Here is a 16,028-nt window from a genome sequence, read left to right as displayed (position 1 = left end):
TAGGAGATGTTAGAATAACCTGCAAGAGGTCTATCACACATAGAACATTAATATATTTTTATTATTATTATATAGCCTGCAGTAACGCTTTACTCCACAGTCATTGGCACATCCTGCCCATATACATTAATGCAACAGCGCCCCCACATCAGGGATTTTTCCTCTAAATATGATCTGATTACAGGATGTTCTGCTGCTGTACATTGTATTAGAAACCGCAAGTGTACAGTGTCCCTGCAGCACCCCCTGCAGGGCAGGTGAAGTATTACACTGGACCATCTATGTAATGTATGGACCGGTTGGGTCCTCCAGAGGAAGAGGAGTTTTTTGTTAGACTTTTTCCTATCCAGATCTACTCTGTATGGACAGTCAGGTCGCCGCTGTGTTGTTTTTTCTAGCGTCCAGTATATGGATAATGGAGAAGACAATAGACGGATGCGTGAGATACATTTATCTGTTTATGTCCCTCACCGTTTGCATCGAGTGCGATCAGGTCTGCGGCGTGCAGCACCTCCACATAAAGCTTCTGCTCCGAGGTCTCGTAATAGCACTTCACGCTAAGACGTCCGTATTTACTGTGCTCGGCCGATCTCTGGAAAACACGTGCGATTATGGAAAAGCATAGAGTACATAGGAACCATCAGAACCATCCCTATTGTGCCCTCAGATGTTAGATTTAAGCACACAGTCTGTAGACCCCCCCCCCCCCCCCCCATGCACTCCATCCAGTGGTTCTCCAGCTGCCAGGAGACTACAACTCCCAGCATGTCCCATGGTTGCAGTTCCTGGAGGTTCACTGGTTGGAGACCCCCTGATGGATCATGTTATACGTGATCTGGTGAGAAGGGTTCCCAGATGTTGGGGGTTATCCTCCAGGATTACCTGCTCCTTGATGTTATCCAGATAATATTTCTCAATAAGTTCGGTTGTAGAACATTTATTCAGGCGGAGCTCCTCCTCCAGGAACTGAAATACAAGAAATTAGTACTATTTCCCTATAATATACCACATGGTGTATTAATCTTTAAAAGGACACCTGTCAGGGAGCACCACCCACAGGTCCATGTGGTTTAGTGTCCCATATCGCCCTCTCGGTAGTCCCCCTGTCACCGCTAGTGAAATAAAAACTTTTCTATCTACCATGTTCTGGAGCTCCGTGCGCCTATGAAGCCGGTGTATTACATCCTTACACTGTGCATGCGGCGTGGATGTACTGCTGCGGCTTCACTGAATTACTGCACAGGCACAGGGAGCCTCATCGGACCCATCTCTAGGTAAAGCGATTCTTGATAATCGGCACAGGAACTTGCTTAAGGACGATGTGAGACACTGAACCACACACAAGTCCTAATGGACCGGTAGTTCAGTGTCCTAAATCATCCTGACAGTAAGCAAACAATACCAAAAAAAATCTAGTCAATTAAAGGAGTTTAATGTTAATGATCAAGTTGTAGAATAATGGGGATGGTGGACACCTGGCGCCCCCTGCAAAGCAGCTGATTATGGAAGGAGAATGCATTGTTACACAGCGCATACACTATGCAGTGGCCATTCCTGGTTACTGCACCTCAGTTCCCTGCAGCTACACAGTATACAGCGCTGTGTACTTCCAATAAGTATACTGCTTCAAGATCAAACCTCTACTATGTGCTGAACCCCCAACAATCTCACAGCCCATCTTGAAGGGGGGGTTGTAGTTTACACATATGGACAGAATAGGTCCACAGTTTGGTGAGGATATAACACTCAGCAACCTCACAGCCTGGAAAAGTATTGTGTAGATGACCCCTTCTGCGGACCCCCATCCCCCAAGGGAGCGCCAAATATATCCTGGCTATTGTTGGGGCTCCAATAGAATTTCTGGGGGGCAGCAATGGGTGTGGGTACCAGAGGTGGGACCTAATCATCTATTTATGACATCCTATGGATACACCATGAATAGGTTATATGGAAAACCCCTTTAAGGGGGGCGGGTCATCCATGTCCCAGAGTCACAGGTTTATCTGCGAAAGATGGCTGTGATCTGCTATTAGAGGATCTACAGGCAGTCCCCGGGTTACGTACAGGATAGGTTCTGTAGGTTTGTTCTTAAGTTGAATTTGTATGTAAGTCGGAACTGTATATTTTATTGTATCCCAGCCAAATTTTTTTTAGGTTTTAGGTTTTCTAGGAACCAGGATTAACAATAAAGCTTCATTACAGACACCAGTGATAACTGTTATAGATGTTTATTGCAGCCTAGGGCTAAAGTACAGTAAATGACCAATTACCAGAGGTCCGTTTGTAACTAGGGGTCGTCTGTAAGTCGAGTGTTCTTAAGTAGGGGACTGCCTGTATATGGAAAATCTGCAACAATTTCACCTTATTTGGGGGGAGCGGGTATCAGAACCTGTCAGGGGCCTGGAGTAGACTTTTTACTAGTTTTCGTGCCAGTTTTTTGGCCTATTCTTATTCAGACTGATGATGGGGCGGAAAAAATCTTTGTGTGCAAATGAAAAACTTTTTGTGCAAATGTTTTGATGCATGATCTGCGCCCTCCCTGTGTCCGCCCTTGCGCAGGTCCCCAGGTGCGGGGCCAGAATATTCTGGATATGGAGGCATCTCCTCGGTCAGACAATTATTCCATCATTGTGAGCGGTGGGTGTGATGGGTGACAGGCCGGGTGTGCGGCCGCCGAGCTCCGTCTACCACGTTACTAGGATAGTAATTAGAGTCAATCACCCGGTAATCTCCATTCCGCAAGGTGTCCAGTGGTAACCCCTGTCCTTCCGCATGGAAAAAGTCTACAAGAGCCTGTCAGGGAGAGAGGAGTCATTAGTAAGACGGACCGCGCAGCGCTGCCACCTTCCCCAGACAGGAGGTCATTATACTGTCACTGCCGACTCATGGCGAGAACCACAGGGAAGCGGAGGCCATGTCTGCACGAGCCGCACTGCGCTATTCCCCCCGCTAATATACAAGTCTATACAATGAGGAAGTTTCACAACTTATGTGCTTTGTGGTTCATTCTCTACACATTCTAAATTTCAAAAATTCTAAAATATCAGTCATCTACCAACAAAAAGTGCAGGTTGGTTATTAACGTATTGATGTATTTCCGGGAGAGTAAAACTTGGAATGATGCCCTGCATTACCTTGAGCACATCATGATTAACATAATGGGGGTCATATACTAAGGGCCCGATACGCGTTTTCCCGACGTGTTACTCGAATATTCCCTGATCTTCCCTGAATTGCCTCAGGCCGAAATTGCACGCGACGGAAATCGGGGGGCGTGGCCGAACGAAAACCCGACGGATTCGGAGAAACCGCCGCATTTAAAAAAAATAGTGTCGCTGGACACGCCCAATGGATCGTGGACTCCGGCGGACTTCATCGCAGCAGCGACACCTGGTGGACGTCAGAGGAACTGCCTTAGTGAATCGCCGGAAGACCCGAATCCACCGCAGGGAACATGCTGCTGGATCGCGAATAAACCGGGTAAGTAAATCTGCCCCATTGTGCTCACAGTGGGGCAGATCTATCTCTGCGGTGGATTCGGGTCCGGCCGGGATTCATTAAGGCAGTTCCTCCGACGTCCACCAGGTGGCGCTGCTGCGCTGAAGAGCATCGGAACGCGCTCAAGTACACCGGCCTATTCCTAGTGAAGGTAAGTGCAAGCTCTGCAACACTTTTCTTTTTTTAAATGAATCCGTCTGGTTTTTGTTCGGCCATGACCACGATTTCCGTTGCGTGCATGCCAGCGCCGATGCGCCACAATCCGATCGCGTGCGCCAAAATCCCGGGGCAATTCAGGGGAAATCGGCGCAAATCGGAAATATTCGGGTAACACGTCGGGAAAACGCGAATTGGGCCCTTAGTAAATGACCCCCAGTATGCGGATAATGCACACAGTGATGTCACAGTACGGGGATAATACGCACAGTGATGTCACAGTACAGGGATAATACACACAGTGATGTCACAGTACAGGGATAATACACACAGCAATGTCACAGTACAGGGATAATACACACAGTGATGTCACAGTACAGGGATAATACACACAGTGATGTCACAGTACAGTGGATAATACACGCAGTGATGTCACAGTACAGGGATTATACACACAGTGATGTCACAGTGCAGGGATTATACACACAGTGATGTCACAGTACAGGGATAATACACACAGTGATGTCACAGTACAGGGATAATACACACAGTGATGTCACAGTGCAGGATAATACACACAGTGATGTCACAGTACAGAGATCATACACACAGTGATGTCACAGTACAGAGATCATACACACAGTCATGTCACAGTACAGGGATAATACACACAGTGATGTCACAGTACAGAGATATTACACACAGTGATGTCACAGTACAGAGATCATACACACAGTCATGTCACAGTACAGGGATAATACACACAGTGATGTCACAGTACAGAGATATTACACACAGTGATGTCACAGTACAGAGATATTACACACAGTGATGTCACAGTACAGAGATAATACACACAGTGATGTCACAGTACAGGGTAATACACACAGTGATGTCACAGTACAGGGATAATACACACAGTGATGTCACAATACGGGGATAATACACACAGTGATGTCACAGTACGGGGGTATTACACAGAATGATGTCACAGTACGGGGATAATACACACAGTGATGTCGCAGTACGGGGATAATACACACAGTGATGTCACAGTACGGGGATAATACACACAGTGATGTCACAGTACGGGGATATTACACAGAGTGATGTCACAGTACGGGGATATTACACAGAATGATGTCACAGTACGGGGATAATACACACAGTGATGTCACAGTACAGGGATAATACACACAGTGATGTCACAGTACAGGGATAATACACACAGTGATGTCACAGTACAGAGATATTACACACAGTGATGTCACAGTACAGAGACATTACACACAGTGATGTCACAGTACAGAGATAATACACACAGTGATGTCACAGTACAGGGATAATACACACAGTGATGTCACAGTACAGGGATAATACACACAGTGATGTCACAGTACAGGGTAATACACACAGTGATGTCACAGTACAGGGATAATACACACAGTGATGTCACTGTACAGAGATAATACACACAGTGATGTCACAGTACAGGGATAATACACACAGTGATGTCACAGTATGGGGAGAATTATTACATAGAGGTCACAATGTACAGACAAATATACTAGTGGTACAGTGCAGGGATAATATACACACATTTATGTAAATTGTTCACTCTGGAGCAGAAAGAGTTAAAATAAGATCCTATGGAGGATTAACAAGCCTAATAACTTCCTGTTTGCAGAATTTGGAATTTTTAAGGTGTAGTTTCAGAGAAAATAGCTGAAGAGGCAAATTGAGGTCAGAGTACAGAAATAATGCCTTATGTCATAGCACACACGCCGCATGGAGGTCACATGGAGGTATCATACACACATGATATCATAGTGCCTGCGCTACATGGAGGTATCATACACACATGATGTCATAGCGCCTGCGCTACATGGAGGTATCATACACACATGATGTCATAGCGCCTGCGCTACATGGAGGTATCATACACACATGATGTCATAGCGCACATGGTCACATGGACATGATGTCATAGTACAGCAATAATGCACAAAGTAGTACTGGAAGGCAGCAGTGTATCTGCAGTCACCTGTACTGCCTGACTGACATGAGCGGGTGGTTCTGTGTAGTAACTAGTGATACTAGGCACAATCCACCTACCAGTCCTCTGTATCTGAGATCACTTACCTCCAGGGTATAATAAAAGCGTCCATAGAACTCCACAGATACGCCCCGGTTGGAGTCCACTGCATCAATGATGCATTTTAAGAGGAGCCACCACAGGGCTTCAAGGACCCTGTGATAAAAGAGAGTGACAATAGGGTAATAAATACACGGCACAATGTGTAATACTCCCTTAAAGGGGTTTTCTGGGCTAAAAATACTGATAAAATATCAATGGCTCATCCATATCAGACTGGCGGGGGGTTGAATACCCATCACTCCACAGTTCAGCTCCCATTTATTTGAGCTTATCACTCTGTATTTTACAGCTGCTATGCAGATCTATGCGTCTCCATGGTTACAGACTACAAACCAACTGTAAATGTAGTCCCACAATCATGTGTTACTCTACTTGTATCTAACACATCTTTTACTGTATAGGTAAAGTAGACGGCTAATAAAGTCAAATAGCACTGCAGGATCAGACTACATTTAGGGTCTGTTTGTAGTCTGTAACCACGGTGACAGATAAAGCTTAGTAGAGGTGGTATATATAGAGATTTTTTTAGTAAATTCTTTTTTTTTGTAAAGCTGCGCCATGTTTTGGTCCCTAAACCCTTGCAGCTTATGGTATGCCGCTGCTCTAGGGACCCCAAAACTAAAAAAGTCCATTTAAAGTGGTTCCAAAAGTCGGACTTAAAACTCTCATCAGGACAAACTTATACCAACCCCAAATGTAGCTTTACGTGACACTTGTTTAAGTTGACCTTTGCTCTGGCTACATGACATCCCCATCTCCTAATAAGGTGTAAGAAAACCCTGTAGGACTGGTTCTCATGATGTAACCATAGTGGAGCAATGAGGCAGCTGCACCCAGTCTGTGATCAGGGCCGGCGCTAGCACTGGGCATACCGGGGCAAGTGCCCAAGGCTCCTGACGAGGGGGCCCACATAAGGTTGTACATAAGGAATCCCTGGGAGTGGGTGGAGTGTATCTAATAGGGGGTGAGGGGGCTTTTATATAAAATAACCATGAGGGGGCTGTTTGGGATGATAAACAAGGGAATATTTTAGGGAACAGGAGACTGTTTTAGTTCCTGAATTTTATATGCCGCCATGTGAGTTCACTGCAAAGGGGCCTACTGAGGCTCTGTCACCCAGGGGTCTACTATCACCTGGAGCCGGCCCTGTCTGTGATGTAGCAGCAATATGAAAACCCAAATTTAAAGGTATTGTCCAGAAATTGTCCTATGGACAGGTCTTCAGTTCCTTGAACATTGATTCTTTTCATAGCTGAAGATCATTACTGACATACTGGCTAATGTCCCCCCCCCCAGTTTTGTTGCGTTCATTGATGTGACACACAAGACTTACCTGTACAAGTTTTCCTTCACCAAGGTTTCACTTAGTATAATTAGTTTGTCATCCAGATATTTCATTAGGGGAGACACCGCCTGCAACAGATTACACGCCATATGTCAGCGATCGCAACGACAGATAAGTTCTCACTGTTCCAATGGATGAGCCGTGAAATATTCTCCATAAACATGATAGCGATTACATGGGTGGGGGCTACAAATTCAAAACAACGCTCCAGTTTCTGCACAATCCAGGATAAAGGTAACATTTTATGTAAGATGTACATGTTTTCATACTTTCGTATTTCTATGGCGGCCATATGCTAGCTGCCATTCATACGGAAAGCCATATACAGTCGTGTGAATGGGGCCTTAGAAGAGGTCATGGCGGAGGGCTCATGTCCCCCAGTTTCAATTTTAACGGGGTATTTATGAATACAATGTGGTGGTCTCATCAGTTTTCATCATCCCGTGGCTTAGAATATTCATGTCACTCTGATACATACCTCATCATTCTGGATGGAGTCCGGGGATAAGCTGATGTGTTGTATATATTTCTTTATATCTCCGATCATCTGCAAAGGCAGAACAAAGGTTTTTGGATATTGTACAAATAGGATATAAATGTGAAAAGGACCTCGGGGGGATTTGTGCATGTTTGCAATAATATTGGGGGTTTATTGATATGAAGGGGTAAGGGGTCGACCATGTTGAGCTCCCACTATTTGTTTTTTAAATCAGAAACGTATTTATTCAAATGTACTGAAATTTTGAAAAAAAAAAATGTAAAAACTCCCCCCCCCCATTAACCCAATCCCATAATGTCAGCTAGCTCTCACCTCCAGTGAATGGGAACATAAAAGCATGTGTACCTGCTCTCAAATCCTACCAATAAGTGATTCACTTTATATGTTTTTAAGAATTACCTCTCCCGCTATACAAAATTTTTTGTAATAAATCCAGTTTTTATCGTTACGCCTCTCAGTGCACCATGGGCGGGGCCATGAATCTATAGTAGTGTAAAAGGGGCTGGACAATATCAATGGCTCATCAATATCAGACTGGTGGGGGGATGAATTCCCAGCACTCCACAGATCAGCTCCCATTTATTTGAGCTTATCACTCTGTATTTTACAGCTGCTATGCAGATCTATCCGTCTCCATGGTTACAGACTACAAACCGACACAATCGCCCAATCACAAGCCACAGCTCTTTCTGCAGACTGTAAGGTCCAGAACTCCAGGGGAACCTGAACATCTCATGTAGAAGGAAAGCCGCGTCCTGGAGAATGTTACAGGTCAATGACACCAATGGTTTTACCTTTTCGGTGAGGTGTGAGATCATGTTCTTGACCTCTCTCTGCATGTCGATATCAATGTTCTGGAGCTGGGTGCTCAGCGTCTTCTGCACCTGCTGCTTCCCATCTGTTCCACTCGTGTGCTCCACCGCAGTCTCCAGAGACTTCCAGTCTAGATCTTTCAGGACGTTGCCCATGAACTTGCGCACATGCTCTATGTTATTCAGGATAATGCAGAGCTGTTTGATGAAAACCAGCAAATTAATGAATTAAATTAATGAAGATGCAAATAAGTGTGAAACAATCAGAATTTACAAAGGATTGTCCATTAGGTGACTTCTGCTCATCTGTCTGACATCAGGATATTATGGAGGGAGAGAATCCTGACCAGACTCCTAGGAGAGTCCTGATTAGTCCACCCACATACAGTGATGGACAGCGAGAGTCCCGATTCACAGTCAATCACTGTGTGTGTGGGCAGAGTAATCAGGACTCTTAATGTCAATCACTGTGTGTGTGTGTGTGTGTGGGCAGAGTAATCGGGACTCTTAATGTCAATCACTGTGTGTGGTAATAATGGGTCAGATGAAAGCCCGACAAAAGTGCGGCGCAAAGCCCTTAGTAAATGTACCCCAGTGATTGACAGTGAGAGTCCTGATTACCCCTCTACACACAGGGATTGATAGTGAGAGTCCTGATTACTCCACCCACAATCACTGTGTGTGGGCAGGGTAATCCTGATTACCCCGCCCAAACAGTGATTGACAGTTGGAGAGATGATTACTCCGCCCACACACAATGATTGACAGTACTGATTACCCCACCCACACACAATGATTGACAGTGAGAGCCCTGATTACTCCACCCACAAACAGTAATTGACAGTCGGAGAGATAATTACCCCGCCCACACACAGTAAACAGTGATTGACAGTGATCGTTCTGATTACTCCGCCCACGCATTGTGTTTGGCAGTCAGAGAGTCAGATGTGTAATGTAAGGGTTCATGCACTCAGCTTTATCTTGTGTATGGTCTTGTCTGGTAGCACACAGACTACAGTACTGCCCTGTAGTGCACTCTATGGGGGTCTCTCTTAGGCAGGGCTGGCACTTGTACTGGGCATACCTGGGCCCAGAGCTGCTGGGGAGGCCCATATAAGGATGTACATAAGGAATCCATAGGGGGTGAGGGGGGGCTGTATCTAATGATTCCATAGGGGGTGAGGGGGGCTTTTATAAAATAATCATGAGGGAGCTGTTTGATATGATAAACTAGAGAACAGGAGACTGTGTTAGTTTCTGAAATTTTAATGCCGCCACGTGAGTCCACTGCAAAGGGTCCTACTGAGGCTCTGTCTCCCAGGGGCCTACAGAAACCTGGAGCCGACTCTGCTCTTAGGTAACATTTTGGAGCATACTGAGATACCTCTGACATCCAGTATAGGCTTCTATATGTCTGTGGGATTCATATGGAACACATCAGGTGCACCTCATATGGCTCTACATGGAACCAACCTAAATTGTTTGTGCTATCAATGACTTTTGGGGGCTACCTGTGATTTGTGTGTCTTACCTGCTCTGTCACCACAGTCTGTCCTGCCGATTGTTGACTTTTATCAACTTTCCGTTTGATCACCTCTGAGTAATATATGGCCGCTTTGCACATGTCCTAAATGCAGATCAGAAAAATGAAAACACACAGTTTTATTTTTATAAATCCTATAAGTTATAGGTTACATCTAGATCTCCTCGGGAATTCTAGATCTGTCACCTATCACTGAGTGGTCAAGGTTTTATGCTTGTATTTATTACTTTTAGTACTTTAGTTCTATGATAGATTGGAGTGTGATCTATGCTCAGCATCGGAAGCTAAAACCTACACGTCTCCAAGCTGACAGCAGAGATTCTGGTGGGATGTAACGGGTCTCTAGGGGTCCGTACATTTACTCCTATTGATGTATCACCTATCCTGAAGATGAGTCAAATATAAAGGGCTGGGATTCTTGTTTTATGGAGTATTTTTATAGTTGTAACATGTTTTTTTTTTACTGTGAGGATAATATCGCGCTAGATGCCACCTCAGGGCCTGTGGGATGATGAATATCTTCCATACTATGAGCTGTGGCTTCGCCTCTATACGATGGTTTTCTTACTTACGTCAGAAAGCTGAGTTAAAAACGCAAAGGCCTCGACGGAGTCCGGCCAGGAGAGATGAGCCCAGAAGTCTCGGATTTGTGAGAAGCACACGGTGACGTCTACTGCCGAGTTGCTGTGCTTGGAGAGAGAGTCCACGTACTCGAGCTGCGCAACCACAACATCAATGTCAGTACATGAGGAAAGACGCGCATTGTGCAATGTACATGGGGGGCAAACATCTACTCGTCTTCCCTTCAATGCTTGCAGACCCTCTAAAACAATGTAAAGCTCAGTTCACACTTCCGTCAGGATTTGCGTTTCTAGCTTACGCTTTAAAAAGTTAAAAAACGGAAATTGAACGGATCTGTTTCAAATCCCATTGAAATCAATGTAAATTTTTATGTCATCCGTTGTCATCAGTTGTACTGTGATCAGTTATTCTTCAGTTTTTTTACACAAAAAATGACAGAGCTTTTTTTTTTTTAAAAAAAAAAAACTGATTGGTAACTGATGGCGCCAAACTGACCATAACAGATGACGTTATTTTTACATTGCAGTCAATGGGGACGGATAGTAAGTGTCAGTTTTTACATTTTTAAGATGAAGAAATAGATATCAATAGACAGAAATAGTTAAAATATAGTTTGAAAAATAGATGATGGATAAATGTGAGGTATAGAGAGAATGATAGGTAGGCAAATAGAAATGAGAGATCAATATGTATATAGGGAGTTAGAAATGAGAGATTGATAGGTGGATAGATAGATAGATGTATAGATAGATAGGAGATAGATAGATAGATAGATAGATAGATAGATATGAGATAGATAGATAGATAGATAGATAGATAGATAATAGATAGATATGAGATAGATAGATAGATAGATAGATAGATAGATAGATAGATAGATAGATAGATAGGAGATAGATAGAGAGATAGATAGATAGATAGATAGATATGAGATAGATAGATAGATAGATAGATAATAGATAGATAGATATGAGATAGATAGATAGGAGATAGATAGATAGATAGATAGATAGATAATAGATAGATAGATAGATAGATAGATAGATAGATAGATAGATAGATAGATAAGCTAGGTAGATAGGTTGGTAAAAATTAGATAAATGGCAACTGTTATGAGGGATGGATAGATAGATTGATTTGAGGAATGTATAGATGTACAGACAACGGTCTGTTTTTTTTAACCAAAAATGTTAGGCTATCAGTTAAATTACCAGACACTATGTCATCAGTTCCTGTCAGTTTATCTGCGTTTATTTTTCATCCCTTTTTTTTTTTTTTAAACAGAGATAAAGAACGGATATGCCGACGGTAGTGTGAACTTAGCCTAAGAAGGACTTAACGAATATGTCTAGTACAATACCATCTGCTGTGTCTGCAAAAGCTTTAACTGATTTTAAGTAGAAATGTATTGCATATCCTGAGAATAATTCATACATTTGCGAAATATGTGGGTCCAAATTTCCATTGTGTCCCATATGGGAACACCCCATTAACCACAGTCACAACTTCTAGACCAGTGATGGTGAACCTTTTGGAGACCGAGTGCCCAAACTACAACCAAAATCCAATTATTTACCATGAAGTGCCAACTCGGCATAAGCAGTAACTTATTGCACCCTGTTCTCCCTCATCTTTCAATCGTATCGGCCCCTGAGGCCACCAATACAGCTGAAAGAAGGAGGGAAAATTCAGACTCTCATTGTAGCCTCTCTCCGGGGTCTCTCCAGGTCTTGAGAGGAAGAATGGTGGGTCCAGCAGGAGGACCTCCAAAGATAATGCAGCCCAGTCCACACCTTCTCACTTTTCCCACAGTTCCAAACAGCCAATGAAGTGTCGCTTTAAAATAGCACTGAGAGCAGCAACTCTTTAGTTGCCTGGAACGGCAGGGAGATTTGGTGGATTCGGCCCTATCTGGTGAACTCTGTCCTGGGGTGAGTGCCCACAGAAATGGCTCCAAGTGCCACCTCTGGCACCCGTGCCATAGTTTCGCCACCACTGTTCTAGACTAATAGTACCGTATATACTCGTGTATAAGCCGAGTTTTTCAGCACAAAAAATGTGCTGAAAAACGCAGCGGCGCGTCATACTAGGCGTTGCACGGGAGAGAACAGTTGCGGCGCCCAACGCGATGTTGAAGAAGACAGAAGACGGCACGGAAGCAAGAAGAGGAGCCGGGAAGCCAGAAGAGGAGCCGCGATGACATCGGGGGAGCAGCGCTGCGCATCGGGACAACCGGAGGGTGAGTAAATAGTTTTTTCTTTTTAAATTCTGGGCTGACTGTATACTACTGGGGGCATGCTGTATATTACTGGGGGGCAGGCTGGGGTGGCTGTATATTACTGGGGGGCAGGCTGGGGTGGCTGTATACTACTGGGGGCATGCTGTACACTACTGGGGGCAGGCTGGGTGGCTGTATACTACTGGGGGGAAGGCTGGGTGGCTGTATACTACTGGGGGCAGAATGGGGTGGTTGTATACTACTGGGGGCAAGCTGGGCTGGCTGTATACTACTGGGGGCAGGCTGGGGTGGCTGTATACTACTGGGGGCAGGCTGGGGTGGCTGTATACTACTGGGGGCAGGTTGTATACTACTGGGGGCAGGCTTGGTCAGGCTGTATACTACTGGGGGCAGGCTGGGGTGGCTGTATACTACTGGGGGCAGGCTGTATACTACTGGGGGCAGGCTTGGTCAGGCTGTATACTACTGGGGGCAGGCTGGGGTGGCTGTATACTACTGGGGGCAGGCTGTATACTACTGGGGGCAAGCTGTATATTATAGGGGGCTGGCTGGCTATATACTTGGCTGGGTCTGTGACCAATGCATTTCCCACCCTCAGCTTATACTCGAGTCAATAGGTTTTCCCAGTTTTTGGTGGTAAAATTAGGCTTATACTCGGGTTGGCTTATACTTGAGTATATACGGTATTTAGAACCATAAAATTCTCTGCTACGTTCACATTTCTTTCAAATTTTCTTTAATTTTTTTTACTTCCGTAAAAACTCCCAGGGAGTAGTGAGATCAGAGGGAATTGGCAGATTGCTCAGAGATCCTAATTTTGGATCCTCTCTCTTTCATGTACATTTCCTCAACCCAATCCTTTATAGCGTAAAAAGTCGTGCAGTAAGCAGCAAGACTCAGGGCTCTTTCACATTGGTGTTGTTTTTCACGTCCGTGGTTTAGTGATTTCCTTGGATGCCTCACAATGCCATTGGTTTCTATGGGTGTTTTCCCATTGGCTTGTGTTTTCAATGATCCGTTGTCCATGGAAAAAATTATGAAACATGTCCTATTTTTTTCCACGGATGCGGATCACAGAAGGCAATAGAAGTCTATGGGTCCGCAAAAAAAAGTGATGGAGCATCTGTTTTTTTCACTGATGAGGTTGGAAAACCAAGTGTTTTTTTGGGGGACACAGAGACAAAACGCAACTGTAGCTAAGCACCAACGCCAATGTGAGTTTAGCCCTTAAACTGTGGCATCTATACATCCCTTATAACTGCTCTTAGTACATCCGGCTCAATGTGCGGGGTGGGGAAAAACACCACATAATGGATGAGTTGAAACAACGCTGCAATGCTGGGTGAATAAAACACCTACATTAAAGAATTATATAGGGCGGTTGGCTTCCTTCTAGTCATAGTGGCCATTTTCCCAATGTCATTATCATGCCCATTTATGACATCACAATAACCATTCTGACATATCATTATTCCCAATATAAAATGTCAGTGCCCATTAATGACATCACAGTGTCAAAATGCCCCCTTGTGTGATATCATGCTATCATTATCATGATAATAATGACACCACAATGCAAATTATGACATCATAACACCTTATTATGACACCACATTTCCCCTTTATGACATCAAAATACCCTTTCTGACATCTCAATAGCCCAGGCTGACAACACCTTACCTTATTGTGACATCACACTGCCCCTTTGTCACATCATCTTGCTCCACTGTTACATCACAATGCCCTTTATTGCATCACAATGCTCCTTTGTGACATCTAAATGCACTAATGTGTCATTAACATGTCAGTGTGACATCAGAATACCCAAAATGACATCCCAATGGCTTTTTTTGTAAAATGATAATGCCCCATTGTGACATCACTAGACCCTTTTGTAACATTGAATCGCCCCATTGTGATATCATTATAACCGTTACAACATCAAAGTGCTCCATTGTGACATCACAATGCACTTATTAGGACAACGTAACAACATATTATAATCCAGAGATCCAAAGATGCAGTAAGTGGAGCAATCACTTTATACTATGATTCACAAATATTATGGGTTATTACAATATATTGATGATGCTTTCTGGCGGGAGGGGGTAGGCCCAACACTGGATGTAATGTTCCAGGGTATATTGATATATCAGTACTGTACACACTAAGAAATAAGTGACTGGATTATATATGACGGAGGAGTGTGGGCTCTTCCAGTAGAGGCACAGCCATAGCAGGTAGGTCCGCTGATCCATGTTTAGATGTATTGTATTTATCATGCATTACAATGGGTACTAGTCATACCTTATCTGCTTCTATGGCTCGATATATCCGCTCACAGGCTTTTTCGTGCACGGTCTGCAGCCAGGTGTGAATAGACACTTTAAACAGTTCGTGGAATCCTGTCAAAGCCAAGGATTTATTGTCCCTGTGGATATAAAGGAGGGGGGGGGGGGTTATGGTGGCAGTATATGATCTGATGGAAATCTTGTTGTACTCTGTGGTTTCTATGGACACTACAAAACACCATATGAAAACAATGTCATTTTATACATTCCCTTTAAATTTTCACCTGAAAAGGAAAACTGTTTCTTTAAAGGACATCTACAACCGGGATGAAGGATTGTAAACCAAACACACTTACTTACTGGTGTGTTCTCTCTCTGTCAGGATCTGCTCTTACATTAGCTTCTTATTTCCTTGTTTTTACAAAAAAAATGTATGTAAATGAGCCTATGGGGCTGTTAATGGAGCCTGGAGCCCCTGAGGCTAATTTGCATCCCTTTAAAATCTTTTTTTCTTAAAAACAAGGCCATGGGAATCTTAAAGAAGAGCGGATCCTGCCAGAGGGTAAGTGTGCTTGGTTTACAATCCATAATCCTGGTGGTAGATGTCCATTAAAGAAACAGTTTTCCCTTTCAGGTGAAAATTTAAAGGGAATGTATAAAATGATGTTGCCTGGTGGTAGATGTCCTTTAACCAACAATGGAAATGAGGATTGGAGCAATTGCTATGGTATTATATATCCATAGACTTGACCTTACTTTAATGGCAGGTAGTCCCTGAAGCGCCTCAGTTCATTCAGGGTGATGTAGAGCTCAAACAGCGTCTCCCCAATTGCATGGGTAATATGGGTCTCCTCGTGCTCCGATCCCTTCAGGTTCTCCATGGTAATGATCACTTCATCGGCCAC

The 16,028-nt window shown here is 44.0% G+C and overlaps 1 protein-coding gene across 1 annotated transcript in view; it reads right to left on the bottom strand.

The window, feature by feature from the left end:
• The window catches only part of BAIAP3 (BAI1 associated protein 3), a 152,007-nt gene that overhangs the window by 4,880 nt on the left and 131,099 nt on the right, over positions 1-16,028 (bottom strand). The window contains exons 21-31 of the mRNA XM_072120408.1: positions 15,880-16,028; positions 15,140-15,263; positions 10,584-10,727; positions 10,000-10,095; positions 8,451-8,666; positions 7,636-7,704; positions 7,146-7,225; positions 5,797-5,905; positions 2,722-2,793; positions 883-966; positions 472-592 (exon numbers count right to left, since the gene is read on the bottom strand). Of these exons, the coding sequence (XP_071976509.1) occupies positions 472-592; positions 883-966; positions 2,722-2,793; positions 5,797-5,905; positions 7,146-7,225; positions 7,636-7,704; positions 8,451-8,666; positions 10,000-10,095; positions 10,584-10,727; positions 15,140-15,263; positions 15,880-16,028 (1,264 nt within the window). The remainder of the gene's footprint in view (positions 1-471; positions 593-882; positions 967-2,721; positions 2,794-5,796; positions 5,906-7,145; positions 7,226-7,635; positions 7,705-8,450; positions 8,667-9,999; positions 10,096-10,583; positions 10,728-15,139; positions 15,264-15,879) is intronic.

Source organism: Engystomops pustulosus, chromosome 8 (genome assembly GCF_040894005.1).
Source record: "Engystomops pustulosus chromosome 8, aEngPut4.maternal, whole genome shotgun sequence".
Lineage (NCBI taxonomy): Eukaryota > Metazoa > Chordata > Amphibia > Anura > Leptodactylidae > Engystomops > Engystomops pustulosus.
The sequence above is the reverse complement of the archived record's forward strand: the minus strand, read 5'-3'. Positions and strand labels throughout refer to the sequence as shown.